This window comes from Macrobrachium nipponense, chromosome 18 (genome assembly GCF_015104395.2).
Source record: "Macrobrachium nipponense isolate FS-2020 chromosome 18, ASM1510439v2, whole genome shotgun sequence".
Lineage (NCBI taxonomy): Eukaryota > Metazoa > Arthropoda > Malacostraca > Decapoda > Palaemonidae > Macrobrachium > Macrobrachium nipponense.
In genome coordinates, this window is record NC_087211.1 from 35,020,557 (window position 1) to 35,044,395 (window position 23,839).

At 34.9% G+C, this 23,839-nt stretch overlaps 1 protein-coding gene across 2 annotated transcripts in view; it reads right to left on the reverse strand.

Moving 5' to 3' along the window:
• The window catches only part of LOC135196961 (guanine nucleotide exchange factor subunit Rich-like), a 387,875-nt gene that overhangs the window by 141,538 nt on the left and 222,498 nt on the right, over nucleotides 1-23,839 (reverse strand). For both annotated transcript variants that reach the window (XM_064223819.1, XM_064223820.1), the window contains exon 21: nucleotides 13,094-13,230. In XM_064223819.1, the coding sequence (XP_064079889.1) occupies nucleotides 13,094-13,230 (137 nt within the window). The remainder of the gene's footprint in view (nucleotides 1-13,093; nucleotides 13,231-23,839) is intronic.

The following is a 23,839-nucleotide window of genomic DNA, read 5'->3' on the forward strand; positions in this document are numbered from 1 at the left end:
TATCCTATATATGTATATATATACATATATATATATATCACCCAACAAAACAATCTTCCTTAGCTAACTATGCTTCTCTTTTATCATCATAATGATTTGCAACAGGGTCAGTCAATAAACCTTAAAATTGGGCTATCGCAAAAACTGAATTTTTCTTAGACCCTATACCGTAGCCCTTCAAAAAAAATAACCCAATAAATTCCATTGTACAACAATTCAAACTTTCACACCACAAATTACATGAAGATACAGAAATACGCTGGATTCCAGCCAAGTAGGCAATAAAGTATAAATATAGAGGCTGATAGAGCAGCCAAAGCTTCAAGTACTAGGACAAAATCACATATGACCATGAGTGATTATGAATCATCTCTGAAACCCATTGTAGTCAATAAATGGCAAAGCCTGATAGTAAAAAAACTAAAACTGATCAAGAGCAGTGAAGTATGGACATTTGATAATTAGTCCACTAATCTACATCCCTTTATATACAAATGTAGAGTAACATTAACATTAAAAAATTGTGTACATATGTCCAAAATACAACTGACAATTGTGGAAACAAACCAATTAGATCAATTTTGCTAGGATCTCTGTCATTTTCAAATAACCTGAATATAAAATGTTTAAAATATTGTACTTTATTATTATTAACGAACTGGTCACTCACGAAATACTTTTGTCACAAAAATTATGGATTTAGATATTGATTGTAGGTTCAGAAAGTTAACAGTGTCAGCACTGTTGATACAGCACATTATTATAATTTTTATTAAATAGTTTAACCAGGCCACATAGATTGTTTATTTACTCACAAGACTGGCCCAAAAGGATTTATTTTTGTGATTAATAGTATTAACCCTTGAGCTAATTCTGTGAGAATTAAGAACTAAATAAACAAGCTCTGTGGCCTGGTTCAACCATTTTAATGATAATAATGTGCTGTATCCACAATGCAGACTGTTGACTTATGTGGAAACTTACAGTTCAATATCTACTTCTATCATTTTTTGGCCAAGAATACCACGTGGGTAACCAGTGCATAAATGGTACAGAATGTGTTGAGTAGAATTCACAGTACTGTACATAAAATACTTCCACTCATTCATAACCTAGAGAGATTGTTGACTTCCATGCAAAAAATCTTGTGCAAAGTAAACACAACACTGCTGTGCACAGCAATAAGCAGGAAATAAAACAATACTAAATAATGTACTGCAATACCTGTGGAGCAGAAGTCAAAACAGAAGAATGTCTTCTTAGCATCTGTATAATCTGAACCATAAAAATGAACAAGCAAAATTAGTTGTCAATGCTTTGATCTACAAATACTGTGCATGTTAGGAGCTAAAAATCAATATAATAGCTTCATTACAAATGCACCTAGGAAACTATATACAATACATAAAAGGTTTGTTGAGATACTGTCTACAGGAAATTTAAAGCATAGCTAAGCAGCTCACAGTCATAAGTGCATAGTTGCATTCTCAAAACTTTCTACCAAATTGCTGAGTACATGTCACACCAATGACTTTTTCAACAGGTAGATTATAGATTTTTTAAACGATTTGTGTTATTTGTAGCTATACAAAAGCCTTTTATATTAAGAGTATTCTTTACTTGGTAACAGGGTAGTAGAGATAGGGGTGAGAGGTGATAACCCTTCACTCTCCCTCTCACCTCTCATTTCACTCTTTCCTTCAGCTGCAGAGACAGAGTGGGACAATTGAGGCAAGTACAACTTTTGTAAAAGACTTTGGTTTGCATTCATACGAAAAATACAAATTTGCTTAAAATACTGTTATTATTTGTTCCTATGGGGTTACAACCATTGCCTTTATACTGTGAAACTTAGCCCTATGGAGAGGGGTAGCCCTGCCAGTCTGGAGTTGGATTTCACCCAAAATGTCATGCTCTCAGTTGCACATGCATGCAATGAATGCCATGACTCCTGTAATCTCCTAATAGTCTGGTGAACAGGGTGACCACAGCAGTAGGGTCCTGGCCTTGAGAACCCCAACACTTACTTGGAAAATTATAAGATCCCGTGTAAGATGTCAAGATGGTGACCAGCTTATTTTGGCTATTAACAAGTGATAGGCTCAGGAAAAAGCTCTACCAGCTCCTCCCTCCCTTTTATTAAGAGAAAGGACAGAAGAAGACACATTCTCAACTCTTAGAACACATGCTTATTGTGCGGTTAAGTGCATCTCATTCAGTTCCAAACCATACTTCAGTCTTGAGGCTGCTTGGGAAGCAGAAAAGGGAAGGACTAAAGTTCCTTTCCTCTGATCTGGATTACTAGTAAATGTGGCAATTTTGCACTCTTTTGAGTATGCTAAGAATTGGGAAACTATCTTGGCGATGGTCAACTATTCACTTTGAATGAATGATAGGGGTTTGTCTGAGACACTTTACTTAAATCTATGATTGTTTCATTCTATTCTACTATTTTCACCCATACAGATGAATGTTGTTTGGCCATTACGAAAGCGTTCAATGTTTAAGATGACTTTGAAATTATATAAATAATATAATCACAAAGATTAATACAGTAATAAGTTAGTAATTAAAGGTATATTTGAAGTAGGATGTTATTTAAGGTATACATTTGGTATCTGAACTTTCAAGATAGGCAGTTACGTATAAACATTTTTAGCGGTGGTTCTAACTATTTGTGGGTTTTAACTATTTGCAGGGGGGTTGGGGGGGGGGGGGGGGTTCTGGTACACATACCCTGCGAATACGGGGGGAACACTGTATACCTATATTATTCACGGAAAATTCGCCTATTCGTGGTAATTTTCTGACAAATATCCACAAATTCCTGGTTTTTTTACAATTTTATCATAAAATGCACTTTTTGTTATAAAACTATTTAAAAAACCAGGTAAAAACATTTTTAGTGGGTTTTCCTTGAGTTTTGCCTAACAAAATAGGCAGTTTTAAGCATTTTTATAGGGTTCTGGCTACTTGCAGGGGAGGTCTAGTACCTATCCCCCACAAATACAGGGAAACACTGTGTATGTATATGTATATACAATTATATATATCTATATATATATACATATACTATATATATATATATATATATATATATATATATATATATATATATATATATATATATAATATATATATATATGTGCCTTGAGATACGAAATTAATCCGTTCCGAGGCGGCCTTCGCATTATGAGTTTTTCGTATCTTGGAACACATTTTACATGTAAAATGGCTAATCCGTTCCAAGCCCTCCAAAAACACCCCAGTAAATTATATTTCCAGGCCTAAAACACGTTCTAGGGTTACAACGCCGATCCGACAGAAGAAATATGACTCAAAAAAGGAAAATACTGTACATACTTGAGTAATATTCAACTGCATGTAATGTTCAACCCCATTTTTACTGCATATATTAGGACTTTAGCATATTTCACTTAGCAATAAGCCTAGCATATGTTAGCGGTTGCTACTGTAGCCTAGTCTATGATTCTGACATCTAAACCTAAGAGCTAAAAGCTTAGAATATGCCAATAAAATGTATAAATAATCAGTAAGTACTCATTTCAAATAATTATTAATTAATCATTAACTATAATATACAAACAAACAAAAAACAAACCTTCCAATCAATTGTTTACATTCAGCTCTTACCCGTCTTACGAGTATCAAACGAGCGCCAAGCAATCATTTTTCCTAGCACACAGTAAGCCATAAATTGTCATTAGTATCTCTCTTCAACTAATGAAACTACCAAACAGTATAATAACCATTCATTTCTATTCTTTATTCTATCTTTACCTAATGGAGATACCGAGTTACTGACAGCTATAATGAAACATACGTATAAGTAACGTAATAATAAAACAGAAGAAGAACTCTAAAAAATACATATTTGTTGGCAGTCTGATTTATTTTATATTTTATGATATCTAATTCACAATTTTTTTTATAAAATGTATTGCATGTACTCATTTCAAATAATTATTAAACCATTAACTATAATAAACAAAAAAAAAAAAAAGCTTCCAAACGTCTGTTTACATCCAGCACTTACGAGTATCGAACGATCGACAAGCAATCACTTTACACAGTAAGCCATAAATTTTCATTCTCTCTCTTCAACTACTGAAACTACCAAACAGTATAATAACCATTCATTTCTATTCTTTATTCTATCTTTACCTAATGTTTTTTTTTATTAAATGTATTGTATGAATAAGTTTTTCAATTTACAGCATCCTTTTACCAATAGAATACTTAAAGCACAAGGGGTAAATGCTGACCAATAGGAGAGCAGGACCTTATGGGGTGACTAGCATCAGGAACCAATGGGAGAGCGGGAGGATGGTGGCGAGTTTACTCAGTTGGCGGCGCGGGAGTTTTAAAATTGTTCTCGGTGGTCTGGGCGAATCTCGGGACTTTACAGCAACAACCTTTCGTATCTTGTTCAAAAACTTTTGAAAAAATTTTCGTATGTAGAGCAGTAAAATTTTTCGCATTGGCTTTCGTATCTCAAGTTTTTCGTAAGTAGAGATCTTTCGACGTTAAAAGTCCTTTACTGAGCAGAGACTGACATACATACGAGAAAAGACAATACAAGAAGATTCGTATAACTGACAGATAGGGATTATAAAGAGATTAGTACCTAGAATCCGACACACCTGGAAGATAAGAAACCTTCCCAAACAAGCATAAACAGTGGGTGTAATTAAAGGTTTAAGACAATCATCTCAGATACAATTTCAAGACAATTAAAGGATTATAGGTGACAGCTATTCAGAACTTGGTAAATAAAAACATATTCACAATACATGACAGACATACATTACAACAAAATTAATAACTCTAAGGCAACTGATTTTTATTTAAGTCAGTAATTATATCTTTGAGGTCATTCTTAAACATGTTAGATACAAGGGTCTAAATGAAAAAGCCCACGACTAACATTGAAATTACAAACCTGTATATGGAATTCTTTGAAAAACGCTACTTACCTAATATCATTCATATTCCTGTAAAGTGGTATCGTTATGTTGATGATTGTTTAGCTGTTCTTCCTGTCGGTATTGATGTAAATGATTTACTCTCTAAATTAAATAACCAGGTACCATCGATTAAGTTTACTCTAGAATTAGAAAAAGACAATTGCCTCCCTTTCTTAGACGTTTTGATACATAGAGAACCATTTCAATGTAAATTCAGTATTTATAGGAAACTGACTAACAACTTAACTTATGTTCATTTCTTCTCAGGCCACCATCTTAACATAAAAATATCAATTTTTTCCTCTATGTTTTTACGAGCATTGCGAATTGTCAGTCCACAATATTTGGATCAAGAAATTGAATACATAAGAAAAATAGGGAAAGATTTATGCTATCCTTCACATATATTAGACATTTGTTGTAATAAAGCCCACAAAAAGTTTTATACTGTAAGTAACACGCAGAAAGAAAATTCTAGGAACATTCTCAGTTTGCCTTATTTTAACGGATTTGAAACCAATAAATCATTGTTAAAAGCTTTTAATGTCAACCTTGTTTTTTCCTATAATAACACACTAAAAGGAATGTTAATAAAAAATGGCCCCAGAGAAAGCAACAACATAATATATTAAATTCCATGTATGGATTGTACCTCATTTTATCTCGGACAGTCTAGCAAAGGCTTAGAAGTAAGGCTAAGCCAGCATAAATATTCTGAAAAAACTGGGCTAAAATTTAATGCACTATTCATTCATTTAAGTGAAAACAACCACCGAATAAATTGGATTGATAGTTCAGTAATTGCAAGGTCAAAAGATGTCTTATCACGAAATCTTTCAGAATCTGCTTTAATACAACTTACTTTTCATTGTAATTTCAATGTTAGTCGTGGGCTTTTTCATTTAGACCCTTGTATCTAACATGTTTAAGAATGACCTCAAAGATATAATTACTGACTTAAATAAAAATCAGTTGCCTTAGAGTTATTAATTTTGTTGTAATGTATGTCTGTCATGTATTGTGAATATGGTTTTATTTACCAAGTTCTGAATAGCTGTCACCTATAATCCTTTAATTGTCTTGAAATTGTATCTGAGATGATTGTCTTAAACCTTTAATTACACCCACTGTTTATGCTTGTTTGGGAAGGTTTCTTATCTTCCAGGTGTGTCGGATTCTAGGTACTAATCTCTTTATAATCCCTATCTGTCAGTTATACGAATCTTCTTGTATTGTCTTTTCTCGTATGTATGTCAGTCTCTGCTCAGTAAAGGACTTTTAATGTCTAAAGATCTTGCAGACCTCCTTCGTTTATTTTTCCTTCGTGGCATATATCTATATATATATATATATATATATATATAAATATATATATATATATATATATATATATATATAATATAGTATATATATATACACATACATAAATACACACACATCTATATATATGTATATATGTGTATGTATATATATATATATATATATATATATATATATATATATATATATATATATATATATATCTATATCTGTATATAACACATACATACACAGTGTTCAGGACCCTATGACCTTCCTCTGTATATATTATATTTATTAATATTAAGTAATTAAAACTTTCTACAGTGGTACCTCGAGATACGAAAGGCTCAACTTACGAAAAACTCAAGATACGAAAGCTAATACGAAAAATTTTACGGCTCTACATACGAAAATTGCTCAAGATACAAAAGATTGTTGCTGTAAAGTCCGAGATTCGCCCGGACCACCAATAACAATTTTGAAACTCTCGTGCCGCCAACTGAGTAGACTCGCCACCATCCTCCCGCTATCCCATTGGTTCCTGATGCTAGTCACCGCCATGAGATCCTTCTCTCCTATTGGTCAGCATCCCTCCCATCATGCATCTACGTACTAGTACGTAGCAGCGTTCTCCTTCAGCCATTGCTTCTCACCAGTGTTATCGTACCCACGCGGAATTTGTTCGTTCATATATACGATTTCGTTTATTAACGTAAATTCGTGTTAGTGATTTCGTTGTGCTACTTTATCGTGTTGAGTGAGAACCTAATTAGTATACGTACTACATAACTTAATTTCGTACAGTATAATCATGGGTCCCAAGAAAGTTGCTGAGGTTCACAGAAAGAAGAGAATGCTTTCTATGCAGACAAAAATGGAGATAATAAAAAATTATGAAGCTGGCTTGCGGATGAGTGTGGTCGCTAAGGAATACGGCCGAAATCCGTCGATGATAGGCACCAACCTTAAGCAGAAGGAAGCCATCAAAGCAGCTACACCTTCCAAGGGCGTGACTATTTTGTCCAACAAGAGGAGCCATGTGCATGATGAAATGGAAAGGCTGCTTCTTCTATGGATTGAGGACAAAGAAATCGATGGCGATAAGATAACCGAGACAGCAATCTGCCACAAGGCCAGCGCTATTTTCGGCGATTTGATTGCCCAAGCTGAAGAAGACGGAGGAGAGGGGACATCGACGGCAACCCCAGAGTTCAAGGCTTCTCATGGGTGGTTCGAAAAATTCCGTAAACGGACTGGCATCCATTCGGTGGTGTAGAAATTGAAACTTTGTAAAGTATAAAGAAGTGAAAAAAAAATGTAAAAATAAAAAAAAGAAAAAAAAATTCAATTTGAAGTTTTTTGTAAAGTTAAGTATTACAGTTTTGTTAATGGGTTTTGTAAAGATTAGTTTGTTTTTCTGACATTTTTTTATATGTTTCGTAAAGTTAAGTGTACGTATCTGCCGTTTGTCCTCCTCCTCTGTCGCCACTTTCGGAGATAGCCTCACTCGAAAGGTAAGCATCCACATTTCACTACATATGTACGTATGTACGTACAGTATTTCTTGTATACCATGTACACTAATACACTTTATTAACAAGTAATTAGCAGTTCGTATTGAGTTAGGTATTGTATGGTCCAAATTGTTGTAGTATTTCATTGTTTATAGGTCAATTTAGCTTTATTATGAAATTTACTGGGGTGTTTTGGAGGGCTTGGAACGGATTAGCCATTTTACATGTAATATGCGGTTCAAGATACAAAAAACTCATGATACGAAGAGCGCCTCGGAACGGATTAATTTCGTATCTCGAGGTACCACTGTATTTCAATATTTAAGAAACTAAGAATTTGCTTGTTTGTTCAAATATTCACTGGCAGGAGGCAGTAACAAACTACATATTTCTGTTAGTAAAACAGTCCACATCCTGACTTTAACTAGTAACCAGCAGAAAATTCACTCTTTTATTCTAGTGGTTGTTAAACTGATAGTTATAATTATCACCTTACCCTTCCTTCCAGAACACCTCCCTTTAACCCTTAAACACGGAAGGGGTATATTAAAGATCGTCTTCCGTGCGCCGGGGGGTCTCAGAGTGAGCGCGGAAGCGGAAAAAATATTTTTTCAAAAAATCACAGCGCACTTAGTTTTTAAGATTAAGAGTTCATTTTTGGCTCCTTTTTTGTCATTACCTGAAGTTTAGTATGCAACCATCAGAAATGAAAAACATTATCATTATCATATATAAATAATGCGATATATGATAGAGCAAAAACAAAATTTCATATATAATTGTATCCAAATCGCACAATGCGCAAAACGGTTAAAGGTAACGAGTTAATTTTTTTCGTTTTAATGTTGAAAATTTGTCACTTATCATTTTTTTATATGAAAATATTTTCAAAACAAATAAAAGCTACAACCATGGGTTGTTTTTAGTTGTATTGTGCATGAAATTTGAGCACATTTCCATATATAAAACTTTATGTAACGGCTAATTTAAAATGGTGCAATCATTACCACAATCGCTTTGTATGATTTTTTTTGGAAGAGTTACCGCGCAGACGTAAAGAAAAAGTTTTTTCATAAATTCACCATAAATCAAAACCGAAGGTTGAAAATTTGTCACTTATCATTTTTTATATGAAAATATTTCAAAACAAATAAAAGCTACAACCATGGGTTGTTTTTAGTTGTATTGTGCATGAAATTGAGCACATTTCCATATATAAAACTTTATGTAACGGCTAATTTAAAATGGTGCAATCATTACCACAATCGCTTTGTATGATTTTTTTTGGAAGAGTTACCGCGCAGACGTAAAGAAAAAGTTTTTTCATAAATTCACCATAAATCAAAATATTGTGGTAGAGACTTCCAATTTGTTGCAAAATTAAGGTAAATGATTGAATATTACTAAAATATAAGAGTTTTTAGCTTACATTGCATTTTCGACCATTTCGGTAGAGTCAAAGTTGACCGCAAGGTTGAAATTTTGGCACTTATCGTTATTTATATGAAAATATCTCAAAACTGATAAAAGCTACAATCATGAGTATTTTTTTGTTGTATTCTACATAAAAATGTGCACATTTTCATATATAATACTCCATGTAACAGCTAATTTAAAATGGTACAAAAATTATGTCAAAGTGACATAATGTGTCACAGATACTTTTTAGTGCGGCAAGAAAGAAATTCGCGCTTGTGCGCCTGCGTAACTATTGTAAACAAAGCGACACCTTGATCCGTGAACTCCCAGCATCCCCCAAGGCGCGTGATTCAAGAGTTTTTCGGCTGGTAGGCCTATAAGTATTTTTCTGCGATTTTTTAAAAAAACTTTTGTTTGTCGACGTAAAATACGTCCAGTCGGCACCCGAGAGACAAAAAATGTTGACGTAAAATACGTCCAGTCAGCGTTAAAGGGATAACAGAGTTTACTTCAGTATTCTCCTTTTAAGTTTCTATTGTGTTTTGCTGGACTGCCTTTTGAAAACACCTGAAGTTGTCTCGTGCCTGCCTTTGTAACATCTTGAACGTAAGTTACAAGTATTATGATAATATTTCCCCTGCTTTAATTTGTTACCGTGGAGAAGGTAATTTATTGTGTTAAGTATGTGTTTAATTTCTGCGTTAAGTATTAGTGTTACTATTAAATTGTATAGGTTTCTTGTGTTTAAATGCCTCCTTCTTAATTGGGATATTGATGATTAACATTTTTAATGTAAGATCTAGTAAATTGAACCCGGTATTATTTTGTTGTGAATTTAGTTGTAACTGAGTTCATGACAATATATATACATATATACCACATGATTTTAAAAACAATACACATATCCACTATATCTTCTACTTCACTTTTATAGTTTATTTTCAAGACATCATAAAGTGAAAGCTTCTTTATAATTAAAACTATAAATTTAATTTTGCCACACAGATGCAAAACCATACTATTATCACTTTGCCAACAGAGTAACTTAATGCACAAATGCACATATTGTGTTAGATATTATGTAAGTGCTACTTATAATGAAAAGTAAAAAAAATTTTACTAAAAGTTCTCCAGTTAGCAAAAATAAAATAGATTTGTAATTATCAATGGTTTGCCATTTAAGAGTGGCCATGAATCTTAATACTATAAATGTTCATGTAATCACATCCCATTTTACTATGTGGATGAGGAATAGTTAGAAGCATATATAAACACTGGGAAAACAGCCATAGTTAACTAACAATTAAATTATTTAGTATACAAATGTAAATCCTGAACACTCTCTTAACCCTTAAGGGGGCTGGCCGGAACCTTTATATATGGGGGTATGGGGCGAAAAATGCAAAGACATGAAAAAATTCATGGAGCTTCATATGGTAATTGAGAATATGTAAACGAAATATTTCGTCAAAATTCCTCTTTCGTAGTTACAGGGTAATTAGTAAACATAACTCAATAAGCCTAAAACATTGATCCGTACAAGAAAATGCAATGTTTCTTCTGTTATCGTAAATTTTGATAATTATTGTCAAAGAAATTGTGAGAAATGGCATCTGTAGAGATTCTGTGAGTCGCAGAAGGAGGTATCAAGTTCAACCATAATTCAGTGCGAGCACAGGCCTCAAGTAGTCCACGTGTTCGAGTTTCACCTCTGACATTCGCTTGCTTTTACATACGTTTATCTATGTTTCGGCAAGAATTTCATCATGCCAATGAGTAAAAGACAAGGAAAACATCTCACTCACATAAAGACGAAGAAAATTCGCTCTAAAATGATTACAGAATATCATAATATACGTGATATTAGCGTAGTTAGCGAAGAGAGAGAGGGAGGGTTGCGTAGTAAGTAAACCCCCCCCCGTCTTGCCTGAAGCACACGTCACACTGTCCCCCAGGCTACGATCTTTGAGAAAAGGGATCTTAATTTATGATAAATAACATAGTTAAGGTTTATTAATACCCAAAAAGGAATATGAAATTCATAATAATCATGAAAATTTTTTTATTAACATTGTCTTTGTAAAAAGAGAGTATAACTTCGAATTTCATTTCCACCATTCGAACATTCTCTTGCATTTACGTTTGTTTACCTTTGTTTTGGCAAGAATTTCATCATGCCAAAAGGAAAATACTAGGAAAACATCTTGCTAACATACAGAAGAAGAAAATTCGCTGTAATAAGCCGAGTTAGCGAAGGAGAGAGAGAGAGTTGCAGTGCCCCAGGCTACGATGTATGAGCAAAGGGATCAACATTTATGATTAAATCATCATAAATAAAATAGTTTTGGTTTATTAATACACAAAAAAGAAATATACATTCATAATAATCACTATTTATTAACATTGTCGTTATAAAAATACGAAGGAAAACTTTGAACGCCTGTATCTCAAAACTATAGTTATTGACCTTCAAAATCTATCTTCTCACTTAGTTTTAAAGCTATAACATTGGAATTTGGTATATAACTCAGAAAGAAATTATAGAACAATCAAATCAAGCCCTTTTTTCCAATTTTTGTTTCGTCTTTTTTTTTTTTTTTTTTTTTTTTTTCCTGATTTATAGGGTTTATTTTTTTACCATAATGAAAAATTCATATCTAGCAAAAAAAATGACTTTTAGAAAAAAAACTCCTCATTCGATTGGAGGTCTACATCAGGTCTTTGTATGGTAGTAATCCCAGGTCTTAATATTAAATATCAAGGGAGGATATAGAATTTGAAAAATGGTTATTTTCTGGATAAATCACCCTGACGTCACGAAACCGAAGGTCAGAGGCGAAAATCATATGCGGTTTGGAAATGTCCCAAGTCACCTTATTAAGTGGTATGAATATCAAAGTCCTGTCCTTAAAGAATGGCATTAGCCGGCCGGCCCCCTTAATAGACAGATTGATCCTTGGGAGTAGTAATAACAGGTTTGGGGTGGAGGATGGATTGATCCTGTAGTTAAGCAATATATTAAAAACTATCGATTTGGAATGAATCAGGCAGGAAAGAGGTGCCAATACTTTTATAGCCTATAAATTCACTAATGGCAACTTTTATACTGACTACAATCACAAGTGTAGGCGTTTCAGGACTTCAGTAGTGCTTGTGACTTAAAGGGGGAATGTTCTGCTTCTCTCTCTCAAATGATGTCTTTTTGTAAATTTGCTCGTAAATATACCAAGGGGTTGCTGTTGCTTTTTGTTCTTGGCTTTTATGATAGTATGTCGGTTGTAAATGCAATTTTACTAGCAAAATTGCAAAGAAATATTAGAAAAAACATAAAAAAAACAAAGTTACTGAATCTTCATTCTCAGTAAATTTACGAAAATATTTTTCAACAAATATGCTAAGAATTTGTTACTGCTTTTATATCTTACCTGTTTTGATATTGTATGCGCAGTAATTATAATTTTACAAAATAAATAAATTTATTTATTTGAAAAAACATATATAAGTTGGTAAAATTTATGACTGTGTTGTAAAAGAGGCCCCACAAGGGGTTGTAAATAGCCATTTTCAACTTCTCGTGGAAGGTAGGGAAAACTTGAGAATTTCTTTTCTTTCACCATGTGCATTTGCATGTCTTCCTTTTTCCATTAATATTTTTTTTTTCGTAAATTGGTCGACCTCAAAGTTTACTGGGCCTGAGGAGCTGCATATCGATATATTGACCCATCCAGTAAGGGTTAAAGATCTCTGCCAAATATCATATTTTCCATATAAGAATAATAACATATAAAACAAATTTAAAACAGATTAATGCTGCATCATGAAGAAACCTGCTAAAATACTACTAGACACCACAACTGTCATTCATCTTACCTGGGTATTTGGAAGGATCATGGATAAGTCTTCATCTACACAGGCTGGAGACACTGGAGGAGTGGCATGAGTAAAGCCCACTTTCGTACTCCCACAGGAAGGCAGAGATGGCTTTGGTGAGTCCAAGTCATTAGGATCTAGCAAAATGACACAAGATTTTAAATATTACTAAACAGATTGTTAAATTCCAGATAGTCCTGATGCCTTCCATTTTATTTGGATTACTGATATACATAATTTCAATCAGACCAAGAGAATCATCTCACAGCAGACAAACTAAGAAATTCCATGCAGTTATATAGTATTTTAATAAGAAAAATACGGTACCTTTTATCTTTGTAAAATCCTGAAAATTTTATCCCATAAACTCTCTTGCAACCCTTCAAAATTTTTATAATTTGCATAAAAAAAGAAGGTAAAGTACAATAAGAAGAAAAAACAATATTTAGAAAACTGGCAAAAACTAATTGGAAAAATAAAATTACTAAGATTACTTCAATCAATTCAACAGTGAAACATCAGAAACAAATGAGCCTAGTGCAAACAAATTGGACAATATTAATTTTTACTCCTTTTAGTTCCAAGGATAGAACAAAGCATAAGCTGTCATCTGGCACACCATGTCCAATGGTAGCAAAACTAGCACATGACAAAACCCTAAAAAGAACAATAACTTGAGGCTCCCAAACTAGTCTCTTTTAGGCGCAACAATCAAACAAATAGGGTCACAGGGACCTATGGGTAAAATAAAATGTATTTAGCAGAGTGACTTCTACTGGTTTGGGACTCAACCAATATGCCCCTCATGATGTGTTTTGGTTGAAGTCAAGGTGGTGGAGAGGCAAGAGATGGAAGACATTGTTACAAACCTACTTTTTCAATCACTGTACTCAGCCACTATTATTGTAGTTATATGTTTTAATATCAGTATTATTATGATAAATTTTATAGTTAATATTAAAACTTTCAATATAAAAATCAATAGTAAATGCTATTTTATTAGTATTAAACTGATTTTTACTAAATTTTCTATTTTCATTATCCTAAATTATCTAGCCATTATATGAGAAACTCATTAATATTAGTGATTAAAAATTTAGTTTCTGTCAATAAATGAAATTGGAGTTACAGTCGACCCCGGGATTCAATGAGATAGGGACACAACCCCCACCCCCACCCCCTTATACACCTAAAATCTGCGAATACTTGACACCCTTCTAAAAATGCTTATACCTGCCTATTTTAATAGTTTTATCATGAAAAACATAGTTAGACACAAAAATAATATGCAAATAGTACAGTAATCAGTGAATATTTATCAATGAAAAATTCTGTGAAAAGGTGAATTTTTCTGCAAATAATGTGGATATATGTTCCACAGAAATGTAATTCCTGTTTACCCCACTCACTCACTGAATGACTAGTTGATATACAATTACCCAAGTTATGAATAGCCATTTAATATGGCTAAAAAGATTAGTGAGAAGGCTTACGTGGGTGCTTAAACAAAAAAAACTGAGCCAGCATGAAAGATTGGGATAAGGATGTTGGGGGGGAGGTGTCTAGGATGATGGTAAGAACTCAAAATAAAAGCACATATGCACTGAAATATCAGGAACCTTACCAAAGACAACACAAGTGGGCTTTCATCTTTTCATTAGTTCACCAAATTTCTATTATTTCTCAATATGTACAATGGTCCTATTTTTATAATATAGGCAGTCCCCGGCTATCAGCAGCGATTCCATTCCCGGGGGTGTGCCGATAAGTGAAAACTGCCATTAACTAAAACTCACATTTATGGTGCCACAATGGCGCTTATGACACTGATAACTGGAACTTGGCCTGTTATGGCACCATAAATTGCCGATTATAAACCGCCATACAAATGGATTGCTGATAACATGTACTTTAGTTTTTTTGTTTTTGTGAGGGTAAGTATCTTGCAAATATGCGAGTTGAATTATTTCTTTTGCAAATCAAGTATCTAATTACAGCTACTCCATGTTCTTGTCAATACTTTTTTTGGGGGGGAGGGTAGGTTGTCCTTGGGTTGTGGATACGTTGTTGCAAGTTCAAGTGTTCTGTCCAAGTTTAGAATGAAACAGTTGGAATTATGAAAATCTGGGTATAAAGCCAAGCATTGGGGTATTTGCACTTATAGCTAGCCATTCAGTACTATTTGAGAGAGTGGAAAGGGGAAGTTGGAGTGGTTGGACAGCAAAATGGGAGAAAGGAAGTGGGAACAGACATCAAGCAGAAGGCTAAAAATGGGTGCAGCTAGGGGCCAAAGGAATGCAATCAACAAGCTTTAGTAATGGCTACAGTGCGACACTTTCAGTATACTGATAGCAAAACCCTCTTACAGAGGAGAGTGAAACAGTGGGTGGAAGTATTACCCAAAATTCATTTTTATTATATATTTTTTAAAAATTGGGATGTGGAGGTTTCAAACCTTGAGGGGTGGGTATATCAATTTAAATAATTTTTTTGTTATTGTATGCTTACAAAACATTCTTTGAAAAACAAAAGAAGGGTTAATAGATTATTTCATGATGTAACTAGTTTGCATTGTAAATCATATCTACTTAGCATTCATATAAAAAAAATTGCAGTTCAAGCTTAAGTTTCAAAATTTTACTAACTTTTGGGTTATTTTCTTAACTTTTAAGAAAAAGCTCCCCGTATTTAGGGGATTTTGATGAGGATACGGCTAATTGGAGGGGTTGCTGTGGTAGTGTTTAACACTCGCCCCAGGTTTATACCGACACCTTTTTTTATAGGTGAGAGAGTCAGAGAGTTCTGACATGTCCAATTTAGCAGTTCTCTGGTATTACAGCAATATTTTACCAGAAATAACGCTAAACGGACTTATTTCACTGGGCGACACGGCTTCCTCGCCCAGAAATAGATTTTTCCTACGTCAAAATCCCTTTTATGATGGTTCTTATGCTTCACAGATACAAACCTACTACTTTAAAGAAACGATATTATTATAAAATAAAGTTTTATTCATACTTATCAGGAAATTATACAGTTGTAGGATCCCTACCGCAACAGACCAAAATTCAAACTTCCATGGTGGCACCACCATTACTAGTACAGGTAACCAATTATCAGCCATTTCCAGTAAACATGTATGATGACATCACACCCTTCAATTCTGATTTCGGCCAGAAACTCCACCTGTCGAGAGGAGGGAGGGCTCGAATCAAATAATTGCTTGCTAAGTATGAATAAAACTATTTTATTATAAAAATATCATTATTATTCAGGGTCCTACCAAGCAATTATTCAGTTGATTCCATATAGAGGTGGAGGGTAGTGGAGATAATCCCTTCTCAAAATAATGTTAATCCTCAAAAGGGTTAAGTGTGATAGCATCAACACCTGTTGCTCCTCAGTCGAGTTCGTTGAGTCACAAGTCGAAGCGTGATAGTTGTAAGTCGAAACAGCACGACTAAAAGATGGGCGAGGACTAGAAGGCGTATCTAGAGATCTCTTGACAGGGATAGGGGACTTATCTATGACTGTAGAAGACCTCTCAAGGGTGCCAGCTGACTAATGCCATTTTTTAGGGACAGGACTTTGACATTCATACCACTTAATAGGGTGACTTGGGACATCTCCAAATCACATTTGAAATTTGCCTCTGACCTTTGGTGTTATGACGCCAGTGTGATTTATCTTAAAAATGAACATTCAAATTCTATCTCCTTCCTTGATACTTAACCCTTAAACGCCAAGCCGCTATTTACCAAAGTGTCTCTCATATGCCGGCGGCATTCAGGAGTTGGTGCTTAGTTTTTAAGATTATGAGTTCATTTTTGGCTCCTTTTTTTGTCATTGCCTGAAATTTAGTATGCAACCATCAGAAATGAAAAAAATATCATTATCATATATAAATATTTGAATATATGACAGCACGAAAAAAATTTCATATATAATTGTACACAAATTGCGCTGTGAGCAAAACGGTTAAAGCTAATGAGTTAATCTTTTTTTTTTTTGTATTGTACACTAAGTTGCAATGATTTTGGTACATAACAAATTGTAAAATGCTCAAAGAAACAGAGAAAATATTATCACAAAATGATGCATGAATTCGTAATGCGCGGACGTAAAAAAAGTTTTTTCAAAAATTCACCATAAATCGAAATATTGTGATGAGACACTTCCGGTTTGTTGCAAAATGAAGGTAATTGATTGAATATTACTAGACTGTAAGTGTTTTAGCTTACAATTGCAGTTTTTCGACCATTTCAGTTGAGTAAATGTTGACCGAAGGTCAAATTCTTTCTATTTACCGTGATTTATATGAGAATATTTCAGAACTGATAAAAGCTACAACCATGGGTTATTTTTTGTTGTATTTACATAAAATTGCACACATTTTCATATATAAAACTTTATGTAACGGCTAATATAAAATGGTGCAAACATTACGACAACCTGATGAAAGAATTTCTGATTTTTTCGGCAGAATTACCGCGCGGACGTAAGGAAAAAGTTTTTTCAAAAATTCACCATAAATTGAAAGATTGTGCTAGAGACTTCCAATTTGTTGAAAAATGAAGGTAAATGATTGAATATTACTATAATGTAAGATTTTCAGCTTACAATTGCGTTTTTCAACCATTTCGGTCGAGTCAAAGTTGACCAAAGGTTGAAATTTTGGCACTTATCGTGAATTATATGAAATATTTCACAATTGATAAAAGCTACAGCCATGGGTTGTTTAATGTTGTATTCTACATGAAATTGTGCACATTTTCATATATAAAACATTATGTAATGGCTAATTTAAAATGGTGCAAACATTACGACAACCTGACGAAAGAATTTCTGAGATTTTCGCGGACGTAAGGAAAAAGTGTTTTTCAAAAATTCACCATAAATCGAAATATTGTGCTAGAGTTTTTGAATTTGTTGCTAAATGAAGGTAAATGATTGTATGTTACAAGAATGTAAGAGTTTTAGCTTACAATTGCATTTTTCGACCATTTCGGTCGAGTTAAAATTGACCGAAGGTTGAAATTTTGGCACTTATCGTGATTTATATGAAATATTTCAAAACTGACAAAAGCTACTACCATGGGTTGTTATTTGTTGTATTCTACATGAAATTGAGCACATTTTCATATATGAAACTCTATGTAACGGCTAATATTAAACGGTGCAAAAATTACAACAGTGACGAAAGAATTTCTGAGATTTGTCGCTGGTGCTTTTTAGTGCAAGAAGAAAGAAATTCGCGCATGCGCGCCTGGGTAAAGTTTGTAAACAAAACAACAGCTTGATCAGTGAACTCCCAGCATCCCTCAAGGTGCGTGATTTAAAATTTTTCACAAACTAGGCCTATAACTATTTTTCCACAAATATTTAAAAAATCTTTTTGTAGAAGATGTATCGTACGTCAATTAAGCACCCAACAGACAATTTTAGTTGACGTATAATACGTCCAGTGAGCGTTTAAGGGTTAATATTAACACCTGGGATTACTACCATATATAGACCTGATGTAGACCTCCAATCAAATGTAGCCCTTTTTTTTTTCTAAAATTTTTTTGCTAGATATGAACTTTTTCATTATGAACCCTATAAATCAGGAAAAATGTAAGAAAAAAATGAAACAAAAATTGGAATAAAGGCCTACATTTGATTGTTCTATTATGTCTTTTTAAGTTACTATATACCAAATTTCAATACTATAACATTAAAACTAAGAGAGACAATAGAATTTGAAGGCGATAATTTTAGTTTTTAGATATGGGCATTCAAAGTTTTCTTTGTATATTTACAAATTCCTTTTTGGGTATTAATAAACCAAAACTATGTTATATATCATAATTTAATCATAAATGAAGATCCCTCTGCTCAAAGATCGTAGCCTGGGGCACTGTGTCAGGCTCCTTCTTACACAAAACTCTCTCTCTCTCCTTCACTAACTCCGCTAATATCGCCGATATTATGATCTGAACTCTTATTAGAGTGAATTTTCTTCTGTATGTTTGCGAGATGTTTTGCTTGCCTTTTCCTCTTTGGCATGATGAAAACTTTGCTGAAACAAAGAAAAACAGACGTAAAAGCAAGCGAATGTCAGAGGTGAAACTTGAATGTGTGCTCTCTCTCATGTTTCTGCTCGCACTGAAGGGTGTAAAGCTCAGTCTTCCAGTCTTGTGACTCGTGGAATCTACACATGTCATTGCTCAAAATTTGTTTGATAATACAGCTACTCCTCGTTTAACGATGGGGTTCCGTTTCAGTGACTACGTTGTTAAATGAATTCATCATTCAATGCGTTACAGTAATCCCTCGCCACTTCGTGGTTCAAGATTCGTGGCCTCAGTGCATTGCTGATTTTTCAAAACTATTAATCGAAAAATAAAAATAAAAAAATACCGCCATATCGGCAGCCGTATTGCGGAAAGCAACGTTCTTTCATCGTGATGCGTGAGACAAACGGTTTCCCAGGATGCCAGACAAAGTGAGAAGCTCTCTCAGAGGCTTTGTACATACCCACGGGCACTCAGACAATGCACATGATTGGTTTCTGACGTGAGATCGACGAATGAGAGCACGAGTGGATGTATCCCGTGAGCTGATTGGCTGCGCAACATTGCATCCTCTCCCAACTTCTTCCCTTGTTGTATCTCGCCCTTCTCGCTCACGCTGTCAACTGTGTCTCGCGTATCTTAGTGTTGTGTTCGAAATTAACATTTTGTTAAGCCCTTACAATGCCCCCTAAGAGCTGTGCCCCTGCCAAAGATTCCTCTAGTGAGCCCAAGAGGAAGAGGAAGATGATGACCATCAGTGAAAAGGTAGTTATGCCGCGGTGATACGCCGTTATGGAGCGAATGAATGAACAGTGCGCTATATAAAAAAAGACAAACCTAACATCCGTAAAACTGCTGCAATAAGCTTCAATAAAGGAGCAAAACGTGTGGTAACTCCGCGTAATAAGAGAATTGTGAAAATGGAAGCTGCATTAGCCTTGTGGGTTGCTGATTATAGGAAAAAAACGTGAGTTTGGACACTAATATGATCAGAACAAAGGCCAAATCTCTCTATGATCAAACCTTGCCCGATGACGATCACAAAGGAGATGCCGAAGAAGCCGCTGAAGATGATCCTGATGAACCTCAAGCCAGTACTAGCTCTGTCACAAGTGATTCACCTCCTTGAGGACGAGGCTTTAAAGCCAGCAAAGGCGTTCGATAAATTTCAAAAGAGATACGGCCTCAAAAGTGTGCCTGTGTATGGTGAGGCTGCCTCTGCCGACACCAATGCTGCCCGTCGTTAAGTGGAGGATGAGTTTCCTAAGCTCATCAGTGATGGTGGCTACCTCCCTGAGCAAGTTTTTAACATGGATGAGACAGGCCTCTTTTGGAAGAGGATGCCTTCTCGTACATTCCTCTTCAAGGATGAAGTGAAGAGGCCTGGCTTCAAGGCCCACAAGGACCGTGTCACTCTTATCATGTGTGGCAATGCTACAGGCTTTATGCTTAAGCCAGGCCTTATCTATAAGGCCAAAAATCCACGGGCCTTAAAAAACAAAAATAAGGCTCTGCTACCTCTATGCCTGGATAATGAAAGCCCTGACCCTTGAATGGTTCCTCCATTGCTTCATTCCCCAGGTGAAGCTGTATCTGGCTCAGAAGGGCCTCCCTTTTAAGGTCCTTTTCTTGATGGACTGCGCAGGAGGCCATGCAAGAGACCTGCAATATGATGGGGTTCAGATCAAGTTTCTGCCCCCTAACACCACATCTCTAATTAAGCAGATGAATCAAGGTGTCATTCGTGTCTTTAAGGCACTCTACACTCGTTCCATGATGGAGGGCCTCATCGCGGCAGTTGACAACAACAATGAAGGCTTCACCTTGAAGAAGTACTGGCATAACTACAACATTGCGCCATGCTTGACTAATATCCAGCAAGCATTCAAGGACATGAAAACTGAGACCATAAATTCTTGCTGGAAGAAATTGTGGCCTAATGTGGTGCAGGACTATGCAGGCTTCACTCCTAATGAAGTTCATCACTCGGCGGTGGAGAAGGCGGTGGGGCTGGCTTGCATCATCAGGAATGAAGGATTCGTCGACATGACGGAAGACGACGTCAAAGGCCTTATCGATGCCCACTCAGACCCACTGACAGATGAAGACCTCCTTGAGATGACGAAGTCTGCAAGTGAAAAAGAAAGCAAAGAAGAACAAGATGGAGAAATTGAAGTGTGGCCTTACCCTGGAGAACCTGCAACAAGTGTGCAACATGGCAAGGGCAATGCAACAATTTGCACAAGACACTGATGATAATATGGTTCAAGCTGTTGAGTTTAGCAACTGTGTTGACGGGGTTATGTACTTGTACAAGGGCATTTCGCAGCAAAAGAAAAAACGACGACAGCAACTACCCATCACCATGTTATTCTTTAAAGTAAAAACCCTAGCTACACCATCAGCGCCTCCAGCAGAAGAGCCTTCGAGTGATCCTGAAGCCTCTACGAGTGGAGTGGGAGCCTCTTCTCAGCCACCACCAGCCTCTTCCCCTCTCTCAGAAGCAAAGTTGACGATCCAGCGCCAATATCTGATGATGAGGCACTTCACGACTGTTTTAAAGGCTTCATTTTACCTGTGCAATAACACCATCATCATCATCATTCATCATCACATTCATCGAACTGCACAGGTCTGTCATCGTCGTCATTGGCATTGTCATTGTCATCGTTACTGTCATCATCATCATTACTGGAGTCAACTCTCAAGATACTACTGTCATTGGTGAGTGTAGAACACCATAATACGTATCGTGAGAGAGAGAGAGAGAGAGAGAGAGAGAGAGAGAGAGAGAGAGAGAGAGAGAGAGAAATGTATAATATTAAGGTTTTATAATTACAGTGGTCCCCCCGTATTCGGGTTCTCTGGATTCGCGGATTTCTCTCTGGCCCTTATCTACCCATTATTTGCGGGAAATTCGCCTATTAGCGGGTTTTTTTCCGACAATATATAATCCCAAATTAGTGTATTTTGATGTTATTTTCACGACTAAATACATTTCTATGATACAAAAATGATTTACTAATGTTAAAATATTAATATTGATCAATACTGTATTAGTAAGTTTATTAAGATTAAATGATATCACATAACAATAATAATTCTCTCTCTCTTTTCTTACAGAGTTGTATGTTTTCTGTATGATAAATAAATAATTTACTAATTTTCAAATAATATAAATGTAAAGAGCAATCAATTCATCATAGAAAATACTATAGTAAATTAGTAAGATTTTAGTTTTTAATTATAAAATTATGTAAGAATGAAGGAAATCCCAGTCTTCACGCATCTTTCTTTCGAACTCCAGGTACCAAACTGAGGTCCATCAGCTGCCAAATATATCTCGTAATGTGACTGGAGGGGAGGGTGTGTGTGTTTCTCTCTCTCTCTCTCTCTCTCTCTCTCTCTCTCTCTCTCTCTCTCTCTCTCTCTCTCTCTCTTTACTGAGATGAGAGATTTTTATGGTAAACGTACGTATAATACAGTGGAACCCCCGTATTCGCGTTCTCCAGATTCGCAGACTCACACATTCGCGGATTTCTCTCGGGAATGTTTTCCTGCATCATTCACAGGAAAATTCGCACCTTCGCGGTATTTTTCTATGAGAAATATCTAAAATTCCTGGGTTTTTTTTTATCAATTTCATCATAAAATGCACTTTTTGTGATAAAACTATTAAAAAAAACAAGTATAAAAATTTTTAGTGGGTTTTTCTTGAGTTTTAAACTAACAAAATAGGCTGTTTTTTAGCATTTTAATAGGGGTTTCCAACATTCACAGGTTCTAACATATTCACGGGAGTGGGGGGGGGGGGGTCTGGTACGTATTCCCCCAGTATTTATCAATATTTTCAAAAATAATAATAGTGATAATTATAATTGAATTACAAAAATCATATGTGATGGTATTTTACAGAAATACTACAATAATCTTTTCATTTCACTCTTTCAAAATAAGGATAACACTCTCTCTCTCTCTCTCTCTTCTCTCTCTCTCTCTCTCTCTCTCTCTCTCTCTCTCTCTGAGATGTGTGTTTTTTGTATGATGAATAAATGATTTACTAATTTTCAAATATCAATATTAATGTAAACAGCAATAATATCAATTCAGTAAAGAAAATACTAAAGTGAATTAGCAAGATTTTAGTTAATAAATTAAAAAATTATGTAAGAATGAAGGAAATCCCAGTCTTCACGAATCTTTCTTTCGAACTCCAGGTACCAAACTGAGGACCAACAGCTATCAAATATATCAAGTAATGTGACAGGAAGGGAGGGAGTGTGTTGTCTCTCTCTCTCTCTCTCTTACTGAGATGATAAATTTATATGGTACATGTATGTATAATATGTTTATTAATATTTACAAATAATAATAATAATATAACTGTAATTACAAAAATCATATGTGACAGTATTTTAAAGAAATACTACAATAACCTTTCCATTTCACTCTTTCAAATACGGATAACTCTCTCTCTCTCTCTCTCTCTCTCTCTCTCTCTCTCTCTCTCTCTCTCTCTCTCTTACTGAGATGAGAGAATTTCACATAATAATAATAATATTAATAATATAACTAATTTCAAAATTCATATGTGATAGTATTTTAAAGAAATACAATAATCTATCCATTTCACTCTTTTAAATAAGGATAACTCACTCTCTCCCTCTCTCTCTTTTGCCACATGAGATAC